The 27,377-nt window shown below is 32.1% G+C and overlaps 2 protein-coding genes, 1 long non-coding RNA gene and 1 pseudogene across 5 annotated transcripts; 1 reads left to right on the top strand and 3 right to left on the bottom strand.

Moving 5' to 3' along the window:
• Positions 1–2,743: 2,743 nt before the first annotated feature.
• LOC107898541 (uncharacterized) lies at positions 2,744–4,981 on the top strand. Of its 2 annotated transcripts, none has more exons than XR_001684443.2 (5): positions 2,744–3,065; positions 3,225–3,371; positions 3,461–3,622; positions 4,440–4,596; positions 4,713–4,981. It is a non-coding gene; the product is annotated as an uncharacterized lncRNA (long non-coding RNA). The 2 variants fall into 2 exon arrangements; XR_001684442.2 differs by having other exon boundaries at positions 2,745–3,065; positions 3,461–3,618.
• Positions 4,982–7,598: 2,617 nt separating this feature from the next.
• Positions 7,599–8,465, bottom strand: LOC107898313 (uncharacterized). The gene has a single exon (XM_016823830.2). The coding sequence runs from the start codon at positions 8,463–8,465 to the stop codon at positions 7,599–7,601; it is 867 nt and encodes a 288-aa protein (XP_016679319.1).
• Positions 8,466–13,667: 5,202 nt separating this feature from the next.
• LOC107898542 (expansin-like A2) lies at positions 13,668–15,990 on the bottom strand. 2 transcript variants are annotated; one of them, XM_016824034.2, is made up of 5 exons: positions 15,856–15,990; positions 15,572–15,681; positions 14,944–15,122; positions 14,679–14,850; positions 13,668–14,028 (listed from the first exon to the last, which is right to left on the bottom strand). In XM_016824034.2, exons 1-5 carry the CDS (start codon positions 15,968–15,970, stop codon positions 13,786–13,788), a joined length of 819 nt encoding a protein of 272 aa, XP_016679523.1. In that variant the 5' UTR covers positions 15,971–15,990; the 3' UTR covers positions 13,668–13,785. The 2 variants fall into 2 exon arrangements, with proteins under 2 accessions (XP_016679523.1, XP_016679524.1); XM_016824035.2 differs by having other exon boundaries at positions 14,718–14,850; positions 15,856–15,978.
• A 4,453-nt stretch (positions 15,991–20,443) lies between these two features.
• On the bottom strand, positions 20,444–23,649 carry LOC121216142 (photosystem II protein D1-like; annotated as a pseudogene).
• Positions 23,650–27,377: the final 3,728 nt, after the last annotated feature.

Below are 27,377 nucleotides of genomic sequence, written 5' to 3'. Positions count from 1 at the left end.
GTTGGGTAAAATCTAGGATAGTCGGTGGAATGGATAAATGAGCTTAAACGCCAGAAACGATTCAACACTAAAAAGTGTCACCCCTATTTCTATTCGGTTCAAGGTGGGATTGCGGAATTGTAGAAGGGTTGAACGCCACACCAAAGCAAGGTGATAAGTTCAAAAGAGAACGATAGACGCCACTAGCACGCTAGATAAGTCAGATCGAAACTCGTACGAATTTAGAGAGGAGAAAACTCACTCTTTGAACAAAGTTCATTCAAATGATCAAAAGTCAAAAGTCCCTTACAAATGAAATCAACAAACTATTTATACTAGTTTCTTATGCTAACCGAATAGTCCATTCATGAACTTAATGATTAAGTAATGAACCTAAATTAAGACATGAACCTTCTAGAAAAATGACCAATGGTGTCCTTGTCCATGTTCGGCCGAATGGGAGATGAATGGGCAGCTTCATGTATGAGCAAACTTTGGAAGCCAATGGAATTGTCTAGGTTCGGCCATGGGATGCATGAAACTCCCAAAGGGTGTCTCTTGGCCGAATAGGTGCTTAGGAAACTCCAAGGGTCCTCCCATATGCATCGATTGTACATGGAACTTGGAAGGGGCCTTGAACCTAGCCATACATGCACTTGCATTGATTACCCCCCATTCATGGCATTTTCCCAAATACCAAAATGATATGATCTCGGTTTAGTAGTTGAGTCCGAGTCGTTTGATTCCCGATCGTAAACGAAGAAGTAGATTAGACGAGAAGGAGTTAGAATATATTTGTGTACAAAGAAGTAAGATAAGTTCGTGCAAAGTTGGATGTGGATTTGGTTTAAGTCGAAATGGTATGAATAGAATGGAAGAGTTCGGTTTAGGATAATTAAGAAATGGTATTTGGTTTTGGTACGTTTTGGTATTTGGGAATTAGTACAAAATGGTATGGAATTGGTATGAAATGGTATGGTATTTGGTACGAATTGGTAACGGTTCAAAGAGGTCAAGAATGAACCAACACTAAAGAAAAGTGTCGACCCGAAACTTATAGGACCTAAATGAATTGGAAATGGTTAAAAAGAACCTTGACCCGATACTTAGGAAAGTATGAACCAAAGGTATCAAAGGTGAACGCCACACTCGGGTTAAGGAGTGATAAGTTTGAAAAAGACTCGAAAAGACGCCACTAAAAGCTTAGATAAGTCTTACGGGCCTCGAACGAAATTTGAGAGAAAATGCCTCACAAATTTGGCAGCAATTCGCTAATTAAAATGTCAAAAGTCCCTTTACAAATTGAATTTAACAACTATTTATAGACAAAGACTAGGCTAGTCGAATAGTCATATGAATGCTTAAGAATTAAGCAAATGAATTCCTTTAATGTGCTTAACTAAATTCGGCTGAATGGAGCTCCAATGGTCATCTTCTAGAAAGAGCAATGAACTTAGAAGCTTGGAAAGATGCATGGCAGCAGCTAGGTTCGGTTAATGGACTTAAACAAACTCAATTAATTGGCAACTTTTGTTGAAAAGTGATCAGCAATTAAAGGAGGTAATGAGCAGCCACCAAGGTGTGAAAACTCAGCTTTGAAGAGTCATGGCATGTGAACATATAGAACCGAACAGCTAAGATGAATCCAGCAATGTGAAAAGAATTAAAAGTCAGCTGAATGGTCAACTTGGGAGTAGGAAACAATAGCTTCTTTGGCCGAATGGTCACCTAGGATACTTCAAACAGCAGCCAAATTTAATTCCCCAAACATGCATGTGCCGTCCCCTTACATGTATCTTCTTTTAATTCATTCATGCACCAAGGACGTCCAAATGGGATGTACCTACAGCAAAATTTATTCAATAAATCAAATACATTTTAAACACATTAATTTGGCAGCAAATGACACAAAAATTATGCACATTAAATTCGGCCACCTTAGGACATAATTAAAACATGTAATAAAATTGACACATTAAAACATGCATAAAAACATATTAATGAGCTATAGAAATTAAGACAAATTAATAACATATAATTATAACTCAATTATCATGCATAATTAAATTTGTCCAGATTTTAAACCAAATAAATAATGAATATTAATTGAGCTGTAATAAACTAATTAAATGACTCAAATAATTATTTCAGCTACTATAATAAGGTCTTAATGAAATTGAGCTAGTTCGAGCTCATTGAGCTTGAAAGGAGCTGGAAACGAGCTAAATGAAGCTCCACAAAATAAGATTGAGCTACGTCCAGCTTGCAAACACGACGAGCCTCGCTTGTAGGCTGAAACAATAGCCGTTCCCGGGGGCGGGTCGTATCAGTACATATGTTGGGTAGGGATGAAGGGATCCTCTCTAGAAGAAACAATGGCTACCACTGTTTCTAACACAACTTGTCACCATGCTTTGTTCTACTCATAGAGGTTGATGATCATTTGAATAGATTGTTATAATCAATATTTGCATCTACATCATCATTCATGAACCGTATCTACCTCATTAAAGATGAAGTAAAAACTTTTATAATGAATAAAATTTAGGGTTCGAGGTTCAGGGTTTTGGGTTTGAAGTTTGAGGTAAAAAAATTATCAAAATTTTGTATCAATGACAGAGAAAAAATTGCTGAAATATTATCAAATAATTAAAAAGAGACTATAAATAATATGATGGAAAAAAATCCATAAAATTATTTCTCCGAGAATCCTTCTTCATAAAATTACTTGAAATTGAACTATCACCTATATTATATGCTAACAATTCTCAACATACTAAGGCTCCGTTCTCCGGTCCATCTGAGATGGACTTTTGCAAGAAAAAGTCATTTTTCTTTAAAAGCAATGAAGAACAAACACCATTTCAGAATAATTTTCAGCTTAAAAAAAGTGCTTTTTGGCAAATGGAGAAGTTGAAAATTTTAACTTTTCTTCAGCCAAAAGTGTTTTTGGCTGATAATTTCCATTTTTAACCTGTATTCTCCCTAGAAAACATTCTTTCCTATGGTCCTTTGGCTATACCCATTTTTTTTCACATTTTCTCTTTCAAAGTTCTTTCCTCTAGCTCTTTGTTCCTCTTTCGCCCGTGAGTTTATTTTGTTCTTCTTCTATTTAATTATTCATTATGCTTTAGTTTTTAGTTGTTTTCTGATTGTTTGATTTTTACAGAAATTTTACAGAAATTAATTGACTGATTTTACAGAAATTCTTTCTCCTTAAAATTAATTGTTTGGTTTCGTTTCAGGAGGAAATATTTGTTACTGTGGCCTGCTATCATATTTTCCCTACTTGTTTTTCTTTCACAAGTTGCATAGCTTGTTATATGGGCTGTTGGAGGCTATAAACAGAGTGTAGGAGATGCTTGGTGGCTCAAGCTAATTGGTTTTATGATGTGAGGATATATTTTGTTTTCTTTAATTCTTCTGTTCCTTTAGTCTCTGCATATTTTGACAGTTTGTCCCTTTGGCTATGCTTTTGCAGAATCCAGTCTTAGAGATCTCCCACTATGATCTATTTTTTGGTTACACAACTTCTAGTGCTAGTAGTTGCATTGCTTGATATACATGGGAACATATTCGGTCTTGTTCCGTGGCGGTATACTTGTTGGGGTCATTTCTAAACAGTTGTTGAACAATTAGGTTTGTAAGTATTACCTTATTTTTCTAATTGTTTTTTATGTAGTGATATTGTTGCACTATGTACTCTCCCCACCCAAAACAGGATCCATTTAGCAATCCTATATGCATGTTTTAGGATTAACTCATTGCATGCAGAGGATATGAACTAGAGCATTATTTTTCTCTTCTCATTTTGTGTCAATGATAGCACATGTTTTACCAGTGGAATATTTCTCTTGTGATCTTTGGGGCCTTGTGGATTGGAGGTGAAATTATTGATCTCTATAGCCTACTTAAAGCTTATAAGTTAGCTACTAGAACTTCTAAAGCATTATTTTGCCTCATATTCAATTTAGAGTTCTTGTCAATCTAGTCAAGGGTTTTCATGTGGTAACAGAACAAACGAGTTTTCTCTGCGAACAAATGCTTTGTGTTTCATGCAATATTGAGTTGTATCCTTGCCAACTTAGTATGTATGCACAGACTGCATTAATAACATATAATGTGTATGCTTGGTAGTTTGCTATTTCGCTGGTTAGCCAACTGAAATGATCACGTTGCTTATCTGCATTGCAGTCAGCTTTATAACTTTTATATATAAATTTCAATTCCCATTAAGTCTATGCCGTTGGCAATAAGTTGGAACTTTTGTTGGCCTCGGACACTATAGAAAAAGAAAGAAAAGTTAAAACTATCTTAAACATTTCCTTCTTAATCTTTATTCTGCTTCAACTTCTGAACTTAATATTTTAATTGAGTTTTTTAATTTACTTGTTACCTCAGGTAGTCACGTTTAAATTGAAACTGATATATAATTTTTTCCATTGTTTATTTCATGAAAGGTTCCCATCTTAAAGTTGCTTCCTGTTTGCTTCTACCTGCTATTCAGCTGGTTATGGGAATTAGCCATCCCTCGTGGATTTCTCTGCCATTTTTCATTGGAAGCTGTATTGGGCTAGTGGATTGGTTTTTGACTAGCAATTTTCTAAGACTATTCAGGTGATTGCTTCTTGACTCTTTGTACATTGTTCTATTTCATTTTCTTTGTCAATGAATTTGATTTTATCATCGGTTAATGTTTTTAGTAGCTTATGTTCTGTTTCTTTTTTGTCAAGGTTGTGGAAGGCTCTCCAGTTTTATGCATGCTTCAGCATTTTCATGCTTTATATGTATCAACTCCCTATAGAGTTCTCAAGTATGTTACAGTGGATAGCTAATTTTGTTGGTCTATTCAGAATATGTTCAACATCTGAGTGGACTGAAATTTGCTCTTCTATTTCTCTTGTACTTTTTTACATCATGGTATGTACTAGTTTTATTACTATAGGTCTGATTTTGTTTAAAGATTTTAGCTGAACCTTTAAATGAAATGCAATTCACTCTTCCCCCTTTCTAGAATCTTATATTATGAAATTGACTTCATTTGAGTCTTTCCTGTGTTTGACATTTGTCCATCTAATAGTCTTTTCCCCATATTACTAATTTAAGATGGTTTGAAGTATTTTCTTTCTATAAGAAAAATTTTTCGGACAGATATGAAGTATTTAGTTGCAAACTAGACTTTGGAGATTGACGACATTTTTGCCATTCTAGATGCAATTTTATTCAATTTGCTCAATGAATTTGCAGTTGAAGATTTGAGAGCTTCCTAGTTGGAAACCACATATTTATATAATATATGTTCTTAATAGTTTTGAACAAGTTAAATTAATTATAAAGAAATAATATAATTGAGAACAAGATTAGAGCAGCTCATGTATATGCTTAGTAAATGTCCATTGTGAATTTATATTTGGTATATAAATATTATCCCTTTTTAAAACTTTAATCGAAATATATATAAAATTTTAATTTGTTAGGTTTATGTTTTCTATGTTATGTTCATATCTAATATGAGTTATATATTCAAATACATTTTAAAATAAAATAATACAAATGTGTTAAAAGCATTAATTAAAAATAAAAAATAATTTTTATAATAATACAATTGTGTCAATATCTAATTACAAATATTTAATTATTATATTTAAATATTTAAATATAGTTTATATATTCTAATTAAATTTAATAAATAATTAATATTAATTACTTAGAAATATTTAAAATTAATATTATTATTAAAATATTAAAAACAAGTTATAATAAATTATTTTTTATATTTTTGCTAAAATATCATAATATTAACTAATTTGAACATTATTTAAATACATATTTGTTACTTTATAATATCATGTCTAAAATAAACATTTAATTCTTCAAAAGCACTTTTTGATAGCAATACCAAACACTCAAAATTTTCAAAATACTTCTCAAAAGCACTTTTTCACAGCACTTTTCAAAAGCAATTAAGAACTAACCTAGATCATTAAGTAGCCTCAAATTTAATGTAAATTGATCATGCGCATTAATTGCAAACACATATATGGCAGAAAATTGCCTATATTGCAATCTTCATTCTTTCACTCTCCAATTTTTTGGGTACCTTCTCTTCTTATCTAGTGTCATTAATTCTTTTCTTGTAATTATATCGTGTTTATATTATTTTTTATTAGAAATTTTATCACACACATACACTTGTGGAATTCACATATTTAAAACACATGTGTGTTTAAAAATAATATATAATAAATAATGAAATGTAAAAAATTATTATTGGTAAGGGGAAACATTTTATGTTAAGAAGTTAATTATCTATATACACAAATCTGGTGAGAGAAAATATTTTATAGTAAAAAGTAATTTTTTTAAAGTTCACTTATGAATTATTTTTGTAATGATAATTTTTTTTATAAATCCATTAAACATGGGTTGAATCCCTAAACATATTAACTTTAATTCTTTTATTTAAAAACTATATAAAAGTATGAAAAGAGAAATATGTCATCAAAATAATAATAGTATAAATATACAAATTGATGCGAATTTAGTGCCTGGTTAATCTGTGACATCAACTTAGTAAGGAAGTTTTATTAATAGTATAGATATGCAAATTGATGATTTAATTATTAGGGTAAACTATCAAAATAGTCACTTTTGTTTGCCTCAGGTTACATTTTAATCACTTATGTTTGAAATGTTACTTTTAACCACTTACGTTATCGTGTTGTAACATTTTAGTCACTGAGCCATTAATGGTGTAATGGTAAGTTGACGTGGCACGTTAAATCATCATTTCAAACGAAAAATTTAGGTTAAATTATATAATTGGTCTCTATATTTTTTCATTTTGAGTAATTTAATTTTTTTTCTTTTACGTTCTTTTAACTTTCTTTCTTTTTTATTATTTTCCACTCTCTCCCGTTTCTCCCTTTGTTTTTCTTCCTTCTTCATTTCTTTTAACGTAAATTTTCTATGTTTTTCACTTGTTAAAACTAGTCCATAAGCTCGCCTCACTCGAAAAATTAAATTGTTCAAAAAAATAAAAAAATATAGAGATTAGTTTTAACAAATAAAAAAAAAAGAAAAACTACATTAAAAAAATGGAGAATGGAGGAAAACAAAGGGAGAAGTAGAAGAGAATGAAAAATAAAGAAAAAAAAGAAGTTAAAAGAACATAAAAGGAAAAAATTAAATTACTCAAAACGTTAAAATATGGGAACTGATTGTATAAATTAACCTAAAATTTTTGTTTGAAATGATTATTTAACGTGTCATGTCAGGTTACCGTTACACCATTAACAACAATTAATGGTTCAGTAACCAAAATGTTACAATGCGATAATGTAAGTGACTAAAATGTAACATGAGGTAAACAAAAGTGACTATTTTGATAGTTTACCCTAATTATTATTATTTGTTCAAAATCAAATGTAACTTTCTTAAGAAAAACAAATCCCCAAAAAAAAATGATGTAAATTTGTTCAAGAAAATTGTAGCATTCATATTTAGGATCAATCAAGTATTATACATGTATTTTTTTAGCTTTATACAAGGAGTGTACATCAAAATCGTGGGAATTTCTTTTCCCTTTTGAAAATGCCATCTGCTATGATTTTCTTCAATCAATGGCTAAGGATATTGAGAATAGAAACTCTAGTTTTAATCAAAAGCCTAAGCACAAATTCAATTCCATCTTCAACATCTTCAATGCTTGTCTCAAGTTTCTGCAACTCAACCACTGCATTCTCATTGCTCATATCACCACATTTCTTACTCTTATACCCAATTAGACCACACAACATTGCATTCACTCTCTCGAATTCGTTCGTCCCCGAAACTCGTCCCTCGCAGGTTACACGTTTCGAGTGCATCAACTTCGACACCAAGGACCAGTTGTTCAATTTCGGTTCCGGTGTTGTCGCTGTTATATAGGAAAAAACCGATTCGAACACTGCGAAAGTAACCCCTTCAACATCTCTCAACATGCTACATGTAGGTTCATCAACATTAGCAAAGCCACATTTACTTATCTTTAAGTCTCTCAAAGACTTGTTTATTAACTTGTTTGCTTTCTTCCTTGATGCTAAGTAAGCCTTAACTTCATTTGCGAAAATGGCATCGTCTCCGCTTCTTCGTCTTCGGAAACTCGATTGAAGTTGTTGGGTATCTTCCTTGGCCTGCAACAAAACATCCTTGGCTAAACCACAAACATCCAACAGCTTAAGAGATCCATTCAACAACAACTCATTATTGCCATTGTAGTTTTGGGCTAAGGATTTTTGTGTGATAAGCAAACTATGAACCAACTCATACAGATCTCTTAGACCACTTAGTTTTCCGGTAATCGACGATGAAGAAGCGGCGGATTCATCGGATTTTAGCCTACGTAAATGCTCGTCTATTTGAGGAATGAGTGGATGAGGTCTAGAAGGCAAACTGTTTGAACGAGCATTGAAATTGGATTTTTGGTTCAAAGCTGAAGAACCCATCTTTGTTCTTTGGTTTAAAAGATGAAAAGGCTTAAAAGGGTGAATGGTGAATACAGCTTTGCCATTAAGCTATGATTATATATATAATAGAGACAAAGGGGGAGACACAAGGAATCTCAAATGCAAATCTCTATGAATCCAAACGTGATACTGATTTGGGGTTTCGACATTTTTTGCTGTCGCTGTCTGCTCAATGTCTCCCCTCAACTCAACTTAATAGCCTCAACAAACATGAGCTTAACGCATTTTTTTAAAAGAAACGAAGCTTTGTGCACAAGTGGCACTGTGGATCTTGTCTTCTTCTAATGCAAAAATGATCCTACAGATCAGGCTTGAGATATGGCTTATTAGGTACAAGATTCCACAGCCACTCGTGCTGAATTTTCTATTGAAAATGAAAAGAAAAATTTGTTAGCTCACCCCACCCAATTTAGCTGACAATAATCTCAACAAACAAGATGAGCTGACAATTTTTTTGTGAAAAAAGAAATGAAGCTTAATTATTATGCACGAGTGACAGTGCGGCCACCTTCTCCTTCTCATTAAAGGAAATGTCTCAATTTAATACACGCGTTTTTTTTTTAAAAAATCAATGAGCTAACATTTAGCCACGAAATTAACTGCCAAGTTAAGTGAAAGAACTTGTCATTAGTGGCTAGCAAAAAAAAATTTTTTGGTAGAGAAAAATAACATTCCTATTAGCTAGGAATGAATAAAAACAGTGTTTCCTTCATATAAGGAATCATGAGTATCCTCTTCTAGTAGCTGTATGACATATTGTGGTGGAACTGGGAACAGAACTACTTGGTTTAGTTTTTTTATTGCTGTCTTTGCCAAACAATCAACTACCTTGTTACTTCCTCGCAAGACATGCCTAAACTTCACTTTCCAATCCTTATTACACCATTCATGAATTAACCGGACTTCTGCAATGTTACTAATTGATGCGAACCTATTACAGATAGTATTTGTAAGCATCACATTGTCACAATTAATCTCAACCTGTTTATACCCCTTCAACCAAGCCAATTTCATCCCTTCAATAATCACTTGTGCTTCAATCCTGAATATCTCATCCATCCCTGTTACCATGTTAAAACCCGTCAACCACTCCCCATCTGAATTTTGCATAGCTCCTCCGATTGCTGCTTTGGTGTTGTTTTTTGAAACAGAACCATCAACGTTAATCTTGACCCAACCTGAATCGAGATGTTGCCACCTTTGTCCAGTTTTAGAAGAGCAAGCCAAATGAACCATCTTGGCACTATACCCACAAGACTTTGTCCAAGCAAGAGTCGATGTAATGAGTTCATGAGTGCTGCTACTAGCATTTTTAAAAAATAAAAGCATTGCGAATTTTCCGAATGAACCAAGTCACTATTGAAAAGAGGGTCGACCATTCACCACCATCAACATTAAGCATCTCTTTATTCATGATATTCCAGTGTATCCATTCCCCAATATGAAAGTTGAAAAAAACATTCCAAGCATTCCTAGGTAATAAGGACTTCCACACCAATTGGGTGAAATCACAATCTCTCACAGTATGGATCGCTGATTCAATCGACTTGTCACACTGTTCACAAAAAAGAAAAGAAGACATACCTTTTCGTGCACGTTCCTCATTTGTCAAAATCTTATTCCGAACAAGCATCCATAAGAAAGTCCTAACTTTTTGAGGAATTTTCATTTTCCAAATGACTTCATCATCCCCAAGTTGATTAGATGAGATGGGGCAAAAAAGATGTTTGTATGACTCATGCATAGAAAATTTCCCAGTAGCCATCCACTTCCAAGATAGATGATCCGCTTCTGACTCCCTTAGAGGGGGGTTGCAAGTTTGTATTCAGTTAACCACCTATCTAGGGAGAACTGTTAAGAGCCAAGTGGAATTCCATTCCCCTTCCACGTTTATTACATCACAAACGCGAATGGTTTCATCAAGAGTGCCACTACCATTGAAATGGAATTTTAGAGTGACTAGCAAATTTTGACAAAACTGTTGGACTTAAATCACATCTTGTACAAGTTGATTTATAGTGGATTACTCTTTAAGAAAGGTTTCATGGACGTAGGAAGTTTTCGAACTGCGTAACCAAACTTCTGTATCCTTCTCTATTTTATAATTGTTAGTGAGCTCATTTAGTTACAATTGAACGAAAATTTGAAAAGTAAATTCAAAAAATTCTCAATTGGTATTAAAACTAGACACTTGATGCATTAAATAGTGATCTTTCTGTTAATTTACTATTAAGATGGAAGTCCATTCATATATCGAAGAATTCAGTGCTTCATTGAAGGACCAAACATATTATAAAACAACTTTTCATCAAAGAGTTAGTGGGGAATGGAACCATTAAATTGAAGTATGTTTCAACTAAGAATCAACTGACAAATCTATTTACCAAGAGCATTGGAGTTGCTAGATTCGAGATATTGAGATATTCAGTTGGCATGTGTTGAATATAGACTTGGCATAAGGCAAGGCACTAAAACTCTTCCCATAAGTGTATTTTGCCTTATTTTGATTATGGGTAATTTTTTGTTCCAAATTATTAGAAATTGGCCAATCATACAACAACTCTTTCACATGTTGAAGTGGCAAAATGCGAGAAGTCTCTACGAGTGACAAAGTGCGAGCTGACACTGTGAACTGTGAACTATGAGCTGCATGCAAGCTGCGAATTGTGAACTGCAAGCTACATGCAAGCAAGCAATGCATGCAAGTTGCGAGCTGCGAGATGATGCCTTTGATGCATGCTGTTTTTGGTTTCGTTTATTTAGTTGCTTTGTTATGTTATGTAGTTGAAAATGAATTTAATTGTTAAGTTATTTGATGTGTTTAGGTGCTGATTAACATAATCAACTTGTGTGCAAGTTAAGTTTTGTTTGTTTCCAAGTCATTAGTGGGAGTAGTTGTGTATTAGATATACTTTTTTTTTTTTAACTTAAGTGTATTGTTTTCAAGTTGAATAGACAAGCAAATTGTTTCATGCTTCCTTGTTGTGCTGCAGGTGTTAGAGTTGTGACCCAAATTCTTATTAAAATAAAATACAAGTGGCAAGATAGGAAAATCCACGAGTACTATCTTCCAGATTTGATCTTAGTTCTAGTAAGTTTTTCTTTTCCTTTTTTTAAAAAAGAAAATTTTAGTTTTTCCCATTAATTCTTAAATTTCTAGAACTGGGTTGTGTCCTATTTGTTTGTCTATGTTTGGTTTATTAACAAATCTGGTTTTGTTGGGTGTTCAACTTTTCTGGTTAAAAACAATAATTCTTCTAAACTATATTTCTTTTTCTGATATAAATATTTCTTGTCATTTTCTTTTTCATAGTAATTATATTATTGTTATCGGTTATTGAATGTTAATAATGAAAGGATGATTTTGAGGGTACTCGAGAGAAGATTTTAAGGTTTTTTAAAGGGACTTATGAGTTTTTTCTTTTATTTTCTCCTTTGCATGTTTTCTTTTAAAATGGTTAAGTGAAAAAAAACAGAGAGTGATAAGGTTATTGAGTAAGAAACTAGAACATGGGGTGTTTTGGACAAGTCAAAACCATCCTCATTTTCCTCTGTTACTTTTCCCTGGAAACAAACAACAAGAAGGAAAAAGAAAAAAACTTACGAGCTTTAGTTTTATGTTACAAATAAATAAAAAAGTGTCTTGGACTAATTACAAAGAGGTCCCTAACTTTAATCAAAAGTATAAAAAGGTCACGTTAGCAATTTGTTAGTGGATTAACGGGAATTTTAACGGCAGTGACTAATTCAAGCAATTATCTTAATTAGAGTGATTAAATTGACAAAAAAAATTTAAATGACCAAAATAGAAATGACGCTCTTTTAGAGTGATCTGTGGTGTATTTTACCCTTATTTTTATTTTCTTTTTTTTAGCTTTTTCTTAATCTAGTTGTTAAATTTTATAAAATCTTTAATGATTGAATCAACAATTAAATTGATTTGGATCAAGAATCGATGATTTGACCAATTCAATTATTAATCCGATTATTAAAACATTACTAATATAACAATTCTCAATGTACTAAATCCTTAGCTAGCCTTAATTGTTAGGCAAATTCATCATTCACATTGATTGCAAACACATATAGTGCAGAAAATTTTGCTTATATTGCAATACCCCTCTTTTTTAATCTTCTTGTTTTGGGGTTCATATTGTTCCTTAGAAACTCAAATACTAACCATCTATTTCAAAATCCATAAAGATTAACTTGTGACTCAAGCAAACTAAGGGTTACTCTGGATAGGCGTTTATCTCTAGTGCGGTGCGTTTAGTTTTCTTTTTGTCTCATGCTACAATATCGCAATAATATCTAATCTCACTGTCATCGCTGTTTTTACATTAACAGCAGATAAACGCACCGTCCATTCAAAGGAACCCTAAGATTACAAAAACTAGTCGACTGAAATTAGGAATGAATTCATAAACTTTTAAGTCTTTACATTATTAAATGCGAAATCCCTTTACTTTAGGGACTTAATCATATTAGTCCATTTATTATTAAATCAATTTAGTTCGACTACATCAAATAAGTTCAAATTAGAACAAAATTAACATTTACTGTTTAAAAGATGATATATTTTTTTTTCATTTGTGGTTCAACTCCAAACAAAATATTTCATTAATATAACTTTATTAAATAATGATGACGATTTTTTTTGCTACAAAAAGGAAGATGAACTGCTGTGTTCAACAGAAAAAACTAAAATTAGACTTGTTTAACACTCATCTTGTAAGGTCGCATCAATGCACTGCCGGAACCGGTTGAGCAAATACAAGCAGCCCCATTGTGTGTCTTCTAACGTCCTTAGCTATAGTATCAGCTGTCATATTTGTTGTTCTTGGCACAAACCAAAGCTTAGCATACCAATCCTTCGCCATCCAACTACGGATCTCCAACCCCAACTAAGAGCTTCCCCCTCTCTCATTCCCTAGTATAAAACCCATAGCCGTTTTACTATTACTCTCAATAACCAATCGGTGCACCCCTTGTTCCCAAGCCAAACGATTTTTTATATAGTAAATATTAACTCTATTGAAATTTGACCTTATTTGATTTTTTTTTTTAATAATATAATAACTAAATTGATCCATTTAATAATATAAAGACCAATTTAATCTCTGTCTCTACATTAGAATTGGACATTTTACATTAATCTTTCTTTCACCAAAACAAAAGCTCTGAAAAACTCATAATTTTTTTATAATCTTCTAAATTATTCAAATTCCACTTGACCATATTAAACCATGTGTATTCACACAAAGACTTAAACAAAAAAAAATTAACATCTTTGTCATCATCACCAATGGCTGTAATCGCAGTGAAAGCAACCTTCTTTTGCGATGTCATTGATTTGAACCCCGGAATCATAAACAACTCCACTTTTCCAATCAGCTGGAAGCACAGTTTTAGCCCAAATCCACTTCCCATCATATCCAGATGTTACCACAAATCTAAACTGCAATGCACCATTTGGAGCCCTACTTGTATCCCACACTGCCCCATGGTTTCTTTTCATGAAATTCCAATTTGAAGAACCAACCTGGAATTAATATATACCAAGCAAAAACAATTATGGGGTTACTTTGAAAGTTACACTAGAAATCCCCGAACTATCGCTCAGAGTTTAAATTAGTCCGTAAGGTTTAAAACCTTCAAATTGAGTTTCAAAGTATCAATATTGTGTTATTTAAGTCACTCTGTCGGTTAAGCTTTAAATACTAGTTTCAATTCGATATAGAGTATATTTAAAATACATGGATCAAATTGTAAACATTATGTACTTACTCTATAGATTTAATATTTAAAAAAAACGATGTGGGGTTGTTTTTATAATGCATTAGATCCAAGTCATCTATACAATAAATATACACGTACGTGTTCATAATTTAATCGAGTATGTTTTGAACTGCAACATGCCATATTTGAGCACAATTCAACATCCAACCCCTATCGCAAATTTTGGGAAATTTTCTTTATGCCCTTCAAAATATTTGAAAATTTTAATTAAGCCCTTTAAAATTTTTTGAAATTTTAATTAGACCCTCCCAAGTATTATTGGCTCGTTCCACCACTGCTGATGGACTAACTTGATTGATTTTATACTAATACTTCAAAAAATCGATTAAAACTTTTTAGAATTTCGAAACCAATTTAAAATTCGGGTCATAGATTATGTCCGGTAAAATTAACCTTGAAAATTATAAACAATCTTTGAAATTTGACTTTAACCTGAGCTACATCAATGGCTACAATCTCTGTTTGGCCTCCCTGGTACAGCAATTTAATTGCCAAATAATTTGGTTTTTGGCTTGATTCTTCAACTCTAACAGCTAAGTTTTGGTTTTTGTATTCACAAGGTATCCTGTTTTTCCAAGACAAATAAGAAATTAACCAACTTTCAATTGAAGCATTTTTCATATATAATCTAAACTAAAAAAGGTTTAAATAGGCTCACCTTTTATATTCAACTTCTACAGTTCCAAGTTTCAATATGTGTTGGCCCATACCATGGTTAGCCATGGCCATGAAAGCTCTTGTGCTAAGCACAAAACCTGTTTGATTATTGTGATTGATATCAGTTATTGTCACGTTTGTCCCTTTACTACTACATAGTGTTGAATTATTGCACCTTATCTGCCAAAATATGTTTAAAAAACAAAATATCAACAAACTTGTTGAGAGGAGGCCAGACCCTTATGGGAAAAGTTTGTAAAGTATTCTCCGTTGAAAGTTGATAGAGGTCAGTATTGAGCCCTGGATATTTATGTTGGATTTTATCTTCAGTTTTGTCTCTCACCTTTGCAGAGAGCTAAGAGGGGTTCATGGAGGAAGCACCTTCACCCACCAAAGATATGCCATTCAAATTTGAATCTCACAAAGAGCAAATGTTAAGTTTTCATGGCTCTCGATGAAGGTGATAAACAAAACCCGGAGATAAAATCAAATATAAGCATCCTAAACCGAATGCTGACCTATTGAAAGATCTGTCAACTCCCCACAAACGACACTTTTTTGGAGAAAACAAAACTCAAAATTTCAAACATAAGAAGCCATCAAAAACTTTTAAAATGACATATACGAACCTGAAAGCAGGCACCACAACCAGCTCCATCTTTGTAAAGAGAGGAAACACCAGCCGCAAGGTGGCCACCACTTAAGCCTAATGCCAAGGAACCATATCCACAAGCTCCAGCTGCAATAAGAGAGCCACACAAAAATGCAAATTAGATTGTTACCCACAAAATTTCTCACTGAAATATAATCTGGGTTTTTGCCAAATTTCATTTTTAAAGTAAAAAACAACTCTGGGTATTCATCATATTAACCAGAAAAAAAAGAGAGAGAGAAAAAACTATAGGCAGTTTACATGAAAGTGCATTGGCTTTGGAGAAATAAGCAGCCTTGGATTGGTACAGGCAACGATCACAAGCGGTAGCAGAAGAAAAGAGAAGAAGGGATAAGAAGCAAATAAAGAGAGCCATTTGTGTCAATAAAGATCCAAGTGTTCGGTGTTTATTTATAGTGTGGCAAAAAAGATGAAAAAAAAATGGATAAAGGATAAATTTAGTTTTCACTTTGGCTTTATTTAGTTTTAAAATTTAATTGAATTACTTTTTTTAGATGAAAAAATTAATTAAATTGTTAAAATTTTAATTACATTCATATAGTAAATTACGTGGCAATTGAAAATTTTAAAAAAAATATATAAAAAATTATCGTGAAATTGTCACATGGCTGCAATATCGAGTTGAAGACCAAAGTGATAAAAATAGGATTAAAATGATAAAATGTCAAAATTAGGGGGAATAAATTTGTCTTCATGCCCCTCCCCCCTAAAAAAGAGAGAGCCATGGATTGATTTGATTTGAATGATGGTTTGAATGGAGAAGCCTAACGCAGCAAGGAAAACAGAGATAAAAAGTAAAAAAGCAAGAAAAAGAAAAGCAATGGATTTTGCCGCCCAAACACTTTTTGTGCATGTAAAATGTGAGAACATACAAGTGGTTTTAGATTCCGGTTTTCTCTGTGTGTTTAATACGGATATATTAGATGTTATCTATTATGAATTGGGTTAAAATCGTAAAATAATGATGGTAACATCGTGTTGAAATGAAATTTACAGTACAAAGTTCTTATATTTTGTGAAAGTTGTGAAATAAGTAATTAAATTCGTTTGGTTAAATTCAATTCTAGTCTCGTATTACGTGTATTGTTGTAGATTTAGCCCATATTCCTTAATTGAATCATTCTAAGTCTTTATGTTTTTCAAATTTTTGAAATTTAAGTATTAGCAATGAAAGTCATTAATCAAACTGGTGTTTTCTTTGTGAGTAATACGTAGAAATAGTAAGCTAACATGACATTATACTTATGATAATATGTTTACCTCGTTAGATTATGGAAATAACAGAACTTAATTATTTTAACAGTTATCGTTTAGTAAGGATTGAAATCTTATAATTCGAAAGTACAAAGACTAAAAATTAATAAATTAAAATATAAAGATTAAATCTACAATTATAACAAAGTACAGGGACTAATAAAAAATTTAACCGTTATGCTCTTATTTGTCATATTAGCTTTTTCTCCAAATCAAGAAATCACATATTCTTAAAGTAAACTTGAAATTTGATAAGATTTGTTTGATTAAAGTGGCTAATTATGGACCCTCAAGTATATAATTCATTGAATTGGGTGTATTTTTTAATTTGTTTAAGATATAATTTAATTTAATTTTTGACACATTACCTACTTAATCATTTATTTGATAAGAATGACAAAACTAATAATAAAGATGATTGCTTGTTAATGAGTGAAAAGAGATAAGAACAAATTCCATGGCATAAGCATTGAGTCCCACTTACCAAAGCAAAGCATATTTGCTTATGTGAAATCTATGCCCTAGATTAAAAAAAAAAAAAGTTGCCTTTTAAATTTTAGCTCGATTGGCATGGGTATTATTGTTAATGCAAGAGGACGTGAGTTTGAATGTGTTGAAGCGCATTATTCTCTTATTTATGGTTTAGAAAGGGGTTATGGGTAGTTCTAGAGCAGATCAAAACCTATAATGAGATTGTTAAAAATATTATTTTTAAATTTTTGTTAAAATATGTCACAAGTCCTTATACTTTTCAAAAATTTAGAATTTAGTTCATGTACTTTTATTTCCAGAAATTTAGTTATTTTACTTTTCAGATTTCAAAATAAGGTTCAACTATTAACAATGTTTTTTTTTGTTAAATTTGTTGGCGTGATATTTTGAAATAAAACAAATACTCAATTGGTAGCCATGTAATTAAAAAATGACGTTATAATTAACCTGAATTCAACAACAAAAAATTTAATGGATCTAAATTTTGAAATCTGAAAAATAAAAAGATTAAATTCCTAAAAATAAAAGTATAGGGACTTATTACCTATTTTAACCTTAATTTTTTAATTTGATTATAAACTTTTGGGATAAATATCACAATTATACATCAATTTTGGTTTAATGTGCAATTATATACATGAACTTTGATTTTGTGTAATTTTATACATGGATTTTTTTATTTAATCCAATTCTCACAAATTATTAACATAATTGTTGGTATTGCATCATTTTAGTCTGTATATTGCACAAAAAATATTTATATATGTGCTTAATTGAATCAACATTAAAGTTTCATTTATATATTTGAACAAAAATCAAAATTTCATGTGTATAAATGCACGAAATTAAAGTTTATGTATTAAATTGTACATTAAATCAAAATTCATGTATAATTTTAATATTTATCCTTAAATCTTTCCCTATGAAGTTTGTTGATTAATGATGATTAATATTTTATTTATTTAATTATTTATTTATACATTGAGTAGGATTCTCCCCTATTTTCAAAGCCATAAAATTTCAAGAACCAATGGACCATCCTAGAGTTTATAGAAATACTTATTTGGACCCATTGCCTACCTTTAACCGTCCGATTATTATATCAATAAAACGTTTGGATTTTGCTTAATTCCCGGTCTTAAAAAGTTATATAAATATAAAATAATTTAATCTCGAGTGTAACACAAAATATACGTGATCATCTCGTTCAAATCAATCATCTTGACTAGAAAAGAAAATGAGGAAGAGCTCGTCTTATCTATTGTTAAGGGGTTATCTCGTTTAAAAGGATTGTCTCGCCAAACATTGCATGATCACCGTATTCAAAGTTAACTCTTTCCACAACATTTGCCATTGCATAAGACCCACATAATGACTTATTTATAATAAGATAACAATGTCTCCGATCACATCTAAATACATGTGCAAAAAACTTATCATAACTCAATTACCTATATTTATTTAGAAAGATAGTTATTCGAGAAAATTTTAAATCAAAGTCGTATAAACTCTTTCCACTATTTTATACTTTGTCAAATAACTTAAAAAAAAACTTTATATCCTTCTCTCAACCTTCAAACCCACTTTAAACGATTTTCAACCCTCCTTATACCACCGTAACCAAATACGAATACTCAAATTTTCAGTAGCTTTCAAAGCAGATATCATCGATTTCATAAACTATTGAATCCAGCTGCTTGAAATTTTATATGCTTCATTATTGTGCCTTTGTGTGGGTGAAATGTAGAATTCATTATAGTCGAGCTATTCGTTTAAGTTTGAAGGTTCATTTGAAAAGTGAGAGGATTTAAATAAAATTATAAGTCCAAAAAATAGACTTAGACAAAAAATAAGACCTATTTTCTAAATGGGTAGGACCTCAAATAATTTTTTTTTGCCCGAGCTCGGCCCGAATCTACTGTTTTGCTACCATTTCACTATTATATTGCTACTGTTTTGTTGTTATTATTAGATATTGTATAACTCTTGTTTTATTATTAATTTTGCTATAATTTTAGAAACATTTGCTTACTAAGTTACAATTATCTTAGTGTTATTTAAGTATAAAGATTTTTTAATTTATTTTCAATTTGTTGGGAAACATTTATTTTCATGTTTTATTGTATTTGATGTATTATATTTTTAAAATTTATTTTTATATAAAAAATAGTCTAAAAAAATAATACGGATGGGCTGAATCATACTCGAATTTTGCATTTTTAATTTGAGCCGATTTGAGCAGAATTTTAGACCCATTTTTTTTAAAAAATAATATTAACCAATTTATTTGTATTTATTTAAAAAAACCAAGTTATTTGTATTAATCAAAATTTGATATTTAAATATTATTTTTATGCGTTCTTATATTTGATAATTATTAAGATTTTTCTTTTTATTTTTAGACTTTGACTTGATTTGATATTTGGCCCTTAATTTAACTTTTTATCGTTTTACTCTTAATCTTACATTATTTATCAAATCATCTTAAAACGAATAGAAAAATTAACGTTGCAAAACAGACATCCACATAGCAGTTCACATATATACCACATTAGTAATTAATTAATTTTAAAATTTAAAAATATTTTCTTTATGATTTTATACTTTTTAATTTTTAAAAATAAATTTTATAATTTTTAAAAATTTTTAAAAATTTAAAAAATTATTTAATTACTGACGTGGTATCCACATGTATGTCACATCAGCTAAGTTAACAAACATTAACTTTTTCATCTATTTTGGGTGATTTGACAAACAACACAAGTTCAAGAACTTAAAGGGACAAAAAAATTAAATGAAGTGTTAAAATGACTTTTTTTTTATAAAATTGGAAGACCAAATAAATCAATATGCTTTGATATTTTTACTAGACATATTAAATTATCTATTAAACAACGTTGAAAGATTAATTTTGCTTGGCTAAAAAAAAACTGATTATTTATCCGTAAGAAATGTTGGTTTGATTGCCATTGGGGTTTTGTATTGTTGAAAAAGGTTAAGGAGGCCCTGCGTCATTGTGTAACAAAGTTTAAGTACCATCATGTGCAATTATTATGTGTTATGTTGTTGCTATGTGTAGGTTTTAGTCTAATGTGTCATTTTTAATTTCTTGACTAATTGGATAGATTAAGAAAACAGCGGTAGCAGTTGCAACAGGAGCTGGATATGTAACAGCGATCCAAGGGAGTATACCCAAACGGAAACTAAGTTCCCACTCACGACCCATGTAACAAGCTACACCAATAGTAAGAAGTGTAAAACAATTAACTCATAAGGATTGCCATTGTATAACCATTCATCAATAGATGTTGCTTCCCAGATCGAGTATGTACAAGCCAATTTTGGGCCACCCCCAAAACCCAATAACTAACCTACCCTAATCCAAAAACCCCTAACCCAATAAGCCCATTAAACAAAACAAGCCCAAACCTTAGCCCAACTACCCAAAACCCAACACTTGACCCAGGCCCAGAAGCCCAAACTCCAGACTTAGGGTTTCAGAAACCTTAGCCTACTCAGCCGCAACCTTCCCCACTTGTACTTAGCCCCATACACTGCTCCACTATAGCAGCCCCATACCCCCACGCGTCTGACACCATCTGCCGCCGCATGCTCCTCCTCCACCACCAGCTCCTCCATACCCTGCGAAGACAGAAGCAGACCAAACAGAATGGGACAAAAGATAAACAATATTTTCCTAGTTTTGTAGTCGGCTATAAAGCTGAGAAATAAACATTTGTAAAAAGGGATTTTTGCTATGAAACAAAGATTTTCTTTCAATATTAACAGATTAAATACAAGAACCATTCGAAAATACATATACAATCAGGGGCTCTAACACCAAATCGGAGAATCAAATCTAAAACCTAAGGTGACTTTTTTTTTCTTTTTTTTCTTTACTGTTTTGAGTTTGTTTTTTACATAAAAATACTAAAAAATATCAAAACATAAAAACTATTAAGCATAAAAAAATAGAAAAAAATAAAAAAATATATTTTTTACCTTTTCCGCGGTGGCCGGCGCCGGCACCGGCGAGCCTCCGGTGGCCGTCCGGTGACTGGCCCCTGGCCGGATTCCCCTCTCTTCTCTCTCCCTTCTCTCTTCCCTCTCTCTTCTTTTTTTTCTTTCCCTCTCCCCAAATGATTTTTTGGGTTATTTTAGGCCTTATATAGCCCTCCAAAACAACGTCGTTTTGGGGGCTACACTTAAGCCCCAAAACGACGTCGTTTTGGCCATGCCCGACCCATCCGACCCGACCCGCTAGAGGATCCGCGTGTTTTCGTTTGAATGGGATATTTATGCGCGCAGTCCTTCCGCTTTTCTGATGCTTCACAATTAAGTTTTTTATGGTTTTCAATTTGGCCCTATAATTTCTCGCACTTTTCGATTTAGTCCCCGCCAATGTGCTGCGTTTTAATGGAAAGAAATAATTGTTGTTTCGGTCCCCCAACGTTTCACGCGCGTACAATTAAGTCCCTTTTCTTTGTTTTCATTTCAAATTGGCCCCACAACTTTGTTTTTAATTCAATTTTAGTCCTTTTTTTGTTGATTTTTATATCTTTATTAAATATCCTTGTTATTTTTATATTATTAGTATTATTAGTATTACCATTATTATTATTATGTATTAGTATATATTTTTATTATGTACGTGTATACCTATATATATTTTCATATTTAATATTTTTATTTCACTTTATTTTAATATTTTATTAATGTTATGTTTGTTTCTTTTATATTCCAATGTTATCATTATTATTATTCTTATTATTTTTATTAGTTTATGCTTTGTTATATATTTATATATTTATAATACGTATATATACTTGATATATTTGTATATACCTCGGTAATATTATTACTAGTTTTCAATATACGCATATATTACCTAAATATTTTAGTATTATGTATATTCTTCATGTATTATATATATGTGTTCTTAATACTATACTTTATTTGTGTCATGTTTTTTATGTTGTATTATTATATTTTAATATTATAATATATAATTATATATACATATATCTTTTATATATATTATCATTGTATATATTTTAATATTATTAGTTATATTTTTCTTTTACACTATTGTACACATATTTCTAATATTATATTGTATATACTATTGTTTATATATATATATGTGTGTGTATGTATTTGTGTAGTGTACAAAATAGTTTTATTATTATTCTTATCATTTCTAAGGTATGCATATACTGTACATGTTCTATGCGTGTTGCATGGATTTTTAATATTGCTATATATACATATGTCATCGTACGCACGCATTCTTAATATTATTATTACGTGTATACATTCATTATTTTCATTTCGTGTTCAATACCATTATTACATTATACCTTCATCTTTTCTAATATTATTGTCACCTCGATTATTTGTTTCAATATATTCCTAGCTCTTTCATTTATTGATTTTTATTTCATATTATTTTACTTTGCATTATTTCGAAAATATTCTTATTCATGATTTAAATCAATTTCAATAATCAAGGCAATATACCGATTTAACATTAAGTCATCGAGTTCATCGCTATGTTGGGTGAACGTCAATTGACTCGTGTTAAAACGACATACCCTTCTCAAAAACCGGGATAAACTAAAATTTCTCGTTTTTTCGGATCATAACTAAACTTTACATTGAATTCGCATTTTTGAAAATCAAGACAACACATGTTTATGAGATACCAATTTTTGGGCGTCGCGAGGGTGCTAATACCTTCCTCGCGCGTAACCGACTCCCGAACCCTAATTTTCCTCTGGCTTTTAACGTAGACTTAAACTCAGCCTTTTGTTTGTTTTAATAAAAGATCTAATAGGTGTCCGATCACACCTAGAAAAAAGGATCGGTGGCGACTCCCTATTTATTTCAAAAATCAAACATCAAATTTTCAATAAATCGCCACAATTAGCGACCGAAACCAAAATTTTTACGTCGCTACAGAGTAAAAGTGCAAACCTATAGCAGAAGTAGGAATAATGGAACCAGAAATAATATTGTTTTCGTAAAGTAGAGATCCAGAAACAGGTTCACGAATACCATCAATATCTACTGGAGGAGCAACAATGAAGGCGATAATAAATACAGAAGTTGCGGTCAATAAGGTAGGGATCATCAAAACACCAAACCATCCGATGTAAAGACGAGTTTCAGTGCTAGTTATCCAATTACAGAAGCGACCCCATAGGCTTTCGCTTTCGCGTCTCTCTAAAATTGCAGTCATAGTAAAATCTTGATTTATTTAATCATCAGGGACTCCCAAGCACACAAATTCTCTAGAACTAGATAATTGAAGGGCTTGTTTGTGCTTTGTATTAGTTTGATTTTATTTATAATTGCTTAAACATACATTTATGATTGTACTATGATTACACTATTTTTATATTTATAAACTCTAAAAAATTAAACTCTTAACAAAACCGTCGGTTCAATTAACAATTAATTCTTTTACAACTTAGTTTAAATCAATTAATAAAATTTTGATTCTATTATTAATCAAACACCTTATAATTTTATATCTTTTTTATACAATTCACACACTTTTGACAAGAATAAATGGTTGTCACACACACTAATGACACTACAACTCAAATTCATGACGTAAGTTGCGGGATGAACACTCATGATCAATAAATCATACTAGAGTTCAAATATTATGGTTTTAATAGTTATTTTACCATATGAACCAAAATAGTTTTTTTTTATAATTTTATATTTAAAGATAATCCATTAATGATTAAAGATGGAAATCATTAATCAAATGATTGTAAGTCAATTTGGATTGGCTATTGGATGACGCATTGATTATAAATGCTGAGACAATATATTCTCGTGCCCTTTCATGGGCACTATTGTGAGGTTTTAGCATGCCAAATTGCTAATGTCTCAAATTTTTTGGTTTGAAATTAAATTATAAATTTTTGAGGGATTAAATTATTATTTCATAATTATATTATTATTTTATAATTTTTCTGGGTTGAGTTAAAATTTTATTATTTTTGGAGAGTAAAATTTAAATCATATTTGTTAAAAAGTTAAAATGTAATTTTTTTATTTTATTAATTTGTTGATGTGGTTGTATCAATAAGGGAGTAGATACAGAGGAAAATGCGGTGGTGTTAAGGAAAGTTAGTTTACCTTAGTAGGGTGGAGAATTGAAGGAGTAAAGTGAGTAAGGAAATTGAGGACAATAAGGTGGCTCGAATGCTTGAGGATCAATTTTCTCTTCATTGTGCTTACAGGTATTTATAGGGGAGGTTCTGTATTTGGTAGTGGTAAAGTGGTGAACTTGCTTTCAAACCATCGTTGTGGGATACATGGGAAGAATGTCTATGATGGGATACATTTAGTCATTTCTTCCGAGCCGCAGTGCAGAGTTGTGGGCCTAAAAAATCATATATTCAATAGAAAAACAAGGTCTTGAAGAATGGGTGGACGAGAACCTTCCGGCAAGAACGAATGGCTAGCTAGTGGATGAGAACCTTCCAACAAGAGCAAGTGGCTAGCTAGTGATGAGAATGGTTGATCCTTCTAGGGAAAATGAGAGATTTGTTGTTCCAATAGGGTCGGAAGCGTGTAAATTATTGTACTAAAAAATCACACAAAGTTCAATTCCCAGGGAAGAGAGGTGGATCACATGGATCTCTTAAATACCAAGTCTTTCCTTAGACAGAATATCCCTTCTATAGTAATTTAATAGCACAATTAAATACTACTATTATACCCTCAAATATTGAAAGAAAAATAGGACAATAAAGAACACAAGAGTTTTAACGAGGTTCGGTAAATTATACCTACGTCCTCGGGCACTAACACCAGATGATAACTTTACTATCTTCAAAGTATTACAAACAAATAGAATTCCTTAAGAATTCTCAAATGGGAGAAAAAAACTAAGAGAGAAAGATTGGTTGGGATGAATTGAAATGAGAAATGAGAAGGCCTATTTATAGTTGAGGTTCAAGGACCAAACAATAAATAGCCCATTATCTCAAGGACCAAAAAAAAATTATCCCTTGCCACTTTTCCAAAGTTGGTGGTTGTCATTATTGATTGTCTCCCATTAATGTTAATGGCAACCATTATTAATTGTCTTCCATTAATGTTAACAATCTCCACCTTGAAGATTTGATTAGGATAATCACATCTTCACACACTTCCTTCAACTCCCCAAATTCGATAAAGCTATCTTTTGTAGTGCCTACAAATGCGCTCTTGAGCGCCATACACCTGAAGGTGCTCAAATTCTCAGGATGTTAATCAAGTTCAAACAATGATTAAACTTGATTGTTGTTACCACCTTGGTCATCATATCTGCGGGATTATCTGCTGTCGGAATCTTCTAAAGTAGAATTTTTCCTTTTTCAAAGACTTCCCGCACAAAGTGATATCTTACGTCGATATGCTTGGTTCTTGAATGATAGACTTGATTTTTCACTAAATGAATAGCGCTCTGACTGTCACAATATAAACTTATGTGACTTTGAACAACTCCTAAGTCTTTCAACAATCCATTAAGCCAAATAGCCTCCTTAACAGCTTCTGTAACTGCCATATATTCTGCCTCTGTAGTAGACACAGCTACTGTAGACTGTAAGGTAGACTTCCAACTCACTGGGGCTTTTGCAAGAGTAAACAGATACCCCGTAGTTGAACGACGTTTATCTAAATCACCAGCAAAGTCGGAATCAACATATCCAACTACAAACTGACCAAGTGCTTCATCCTGTTCAAAAATTAAACCAACATCTACGGTTTTTCGAAGATACCGTAGAATCCATTTCACAGCTTGCCAATGTCCTTTTCTAGGATCATGCATATACCTGCTCACAACTCCAACAGCTTGTGAAATGTCAGGCCTCGTACACACCATCGCATACATCAAACTCCCAACTGCATTAGCATATGGGACTTTCGCCATATATTCTCTTTCATCTTTAATCTTCGGAGATAATTGAGCACTAAGTTTCAAATGAGAAGCAAGTGGGGTACTTACATGTTTTGTGTTTTCATTTACACCAAAACATTGTAATACCTTTTTCAGATATTGCTTCTGATTTAAACAGAGCTTGTCTCTCGGTCTATCTCTACTTATCTCCATGTCGAGAATCTTCTTGGCCTCACCTAGATCTTTCATCTCGAACTCTTGATTCAACTGAGCCTTCAGCTTATCTATCTCATTTTGGCTCTTCGAAGCGATTAACATATCATCAACATACAAGAGTAGATAAATGAAAGATCCATCATGCAGCTTCTGCAAATATACACAATTGTCATATTTGCTTCTTGTGTACTTCTGCCTTCTCATAAAGCTATCAAATCGCTTGTACCACTGCCTCGGGGATTGCTTCAATCCATATAGCAATTTGTTCAGCTTACAAACCCAATTTCTACCACCAGCATCTGTGTATCCTTCGGGCTGAGTCATATAGATCTCCTCTTCTAACTCACCATGCAAGAAAGCCGTCTTAACATCAAGTTGAGCTAGTTCCAAATTCAACTGTGCTACCAAGGCCAACAAAATTCTAATGGAGGAATGCTTCACAACAGGGGAAAATACATCATTGTAGTCAATTCCCTCCTTCTGAGCGTAGCCTTTAGCTACCAATCTTGCCTTGTAGCGAATATCCTTCTTGCTAGGAGATCCATCTTTCTTTGCGAATACCCACTTGCATCCGATTGCCCTTTTACCTTTCGGTAATTGCGCCAACTCCCAAGTATTGTTCTTCAGCTTTGGACAATTTTTCTTCCAGTGGCCTTTCTCATGACAAAAAGCACATTCATCTTTCCCGAGTCTGGACTTTGACTTTGATCTCCCCTTTTGAGTTTTCTTCCGATTGTATGAACGACCTCGGACTACTAAAGCTTCTGTATCTCTGATTGAGCTTTTCTGTTTGTCCTTCTTTCTCTGTTCATAACTGTATAAGGCCGCATAGACTTCGCTCAGAGATATATCACTCCTGCCATGAAGTAGAGTAGTTTCTAGGAACTCAAACTCC

This window comes from Gossypium hirsutum, chromosome D04 (assembly GCF_007990345.1).
Source record: "Gossypium hirsutum isolate 1008001.06 chromosome D04, Gossypium_hirsutum_v2.1, whole genome shotgun sequence".
Classification (NCBI taxonomy): Eukaryota; Viridiplantae; Streptophyta; class Magnoliopsida; order Malvales; family Malvaceae; genus Gossypium; species Gossypium hirsutum.
Note: the sequence above shows the minus strand (reverse complement) of the source record. Positions and strands in the feature narration are given on the sequence as shown.

Bases quoted from the DNA above. Each gene is read 5' to 3' on its own strand.
- LOC107898542 (XM_016824034.2), bottom strand. From the start codon at position 15,970: ATGGCTCTCTTTATTTGCTTCTTATCCCTTCTTCTCTTTTCTTCTGCT. The intron at 15,123-15,571 runs GTTCGTATATGT...ATATTTTGGCAG, and splicing joins GTTGTGGTGCCTGCTTTCAG to ATAAGGTGCAATAATTCAAC. The intron at 14,029-14,678 runs GTTAATTTTACC...TATTAATTCCAG, and splicing joins GATTGTTTATAATTTTCAAG to GTTGGTTCTTCAAATTGGAA.
- LOC107898313 (XM_016823830.2), bottom strand. From the start codon at position 8,465: ATGGGTTCTTCAGCTTTGAACCAAAAATCCAATTTCAATGCTCGTTCA.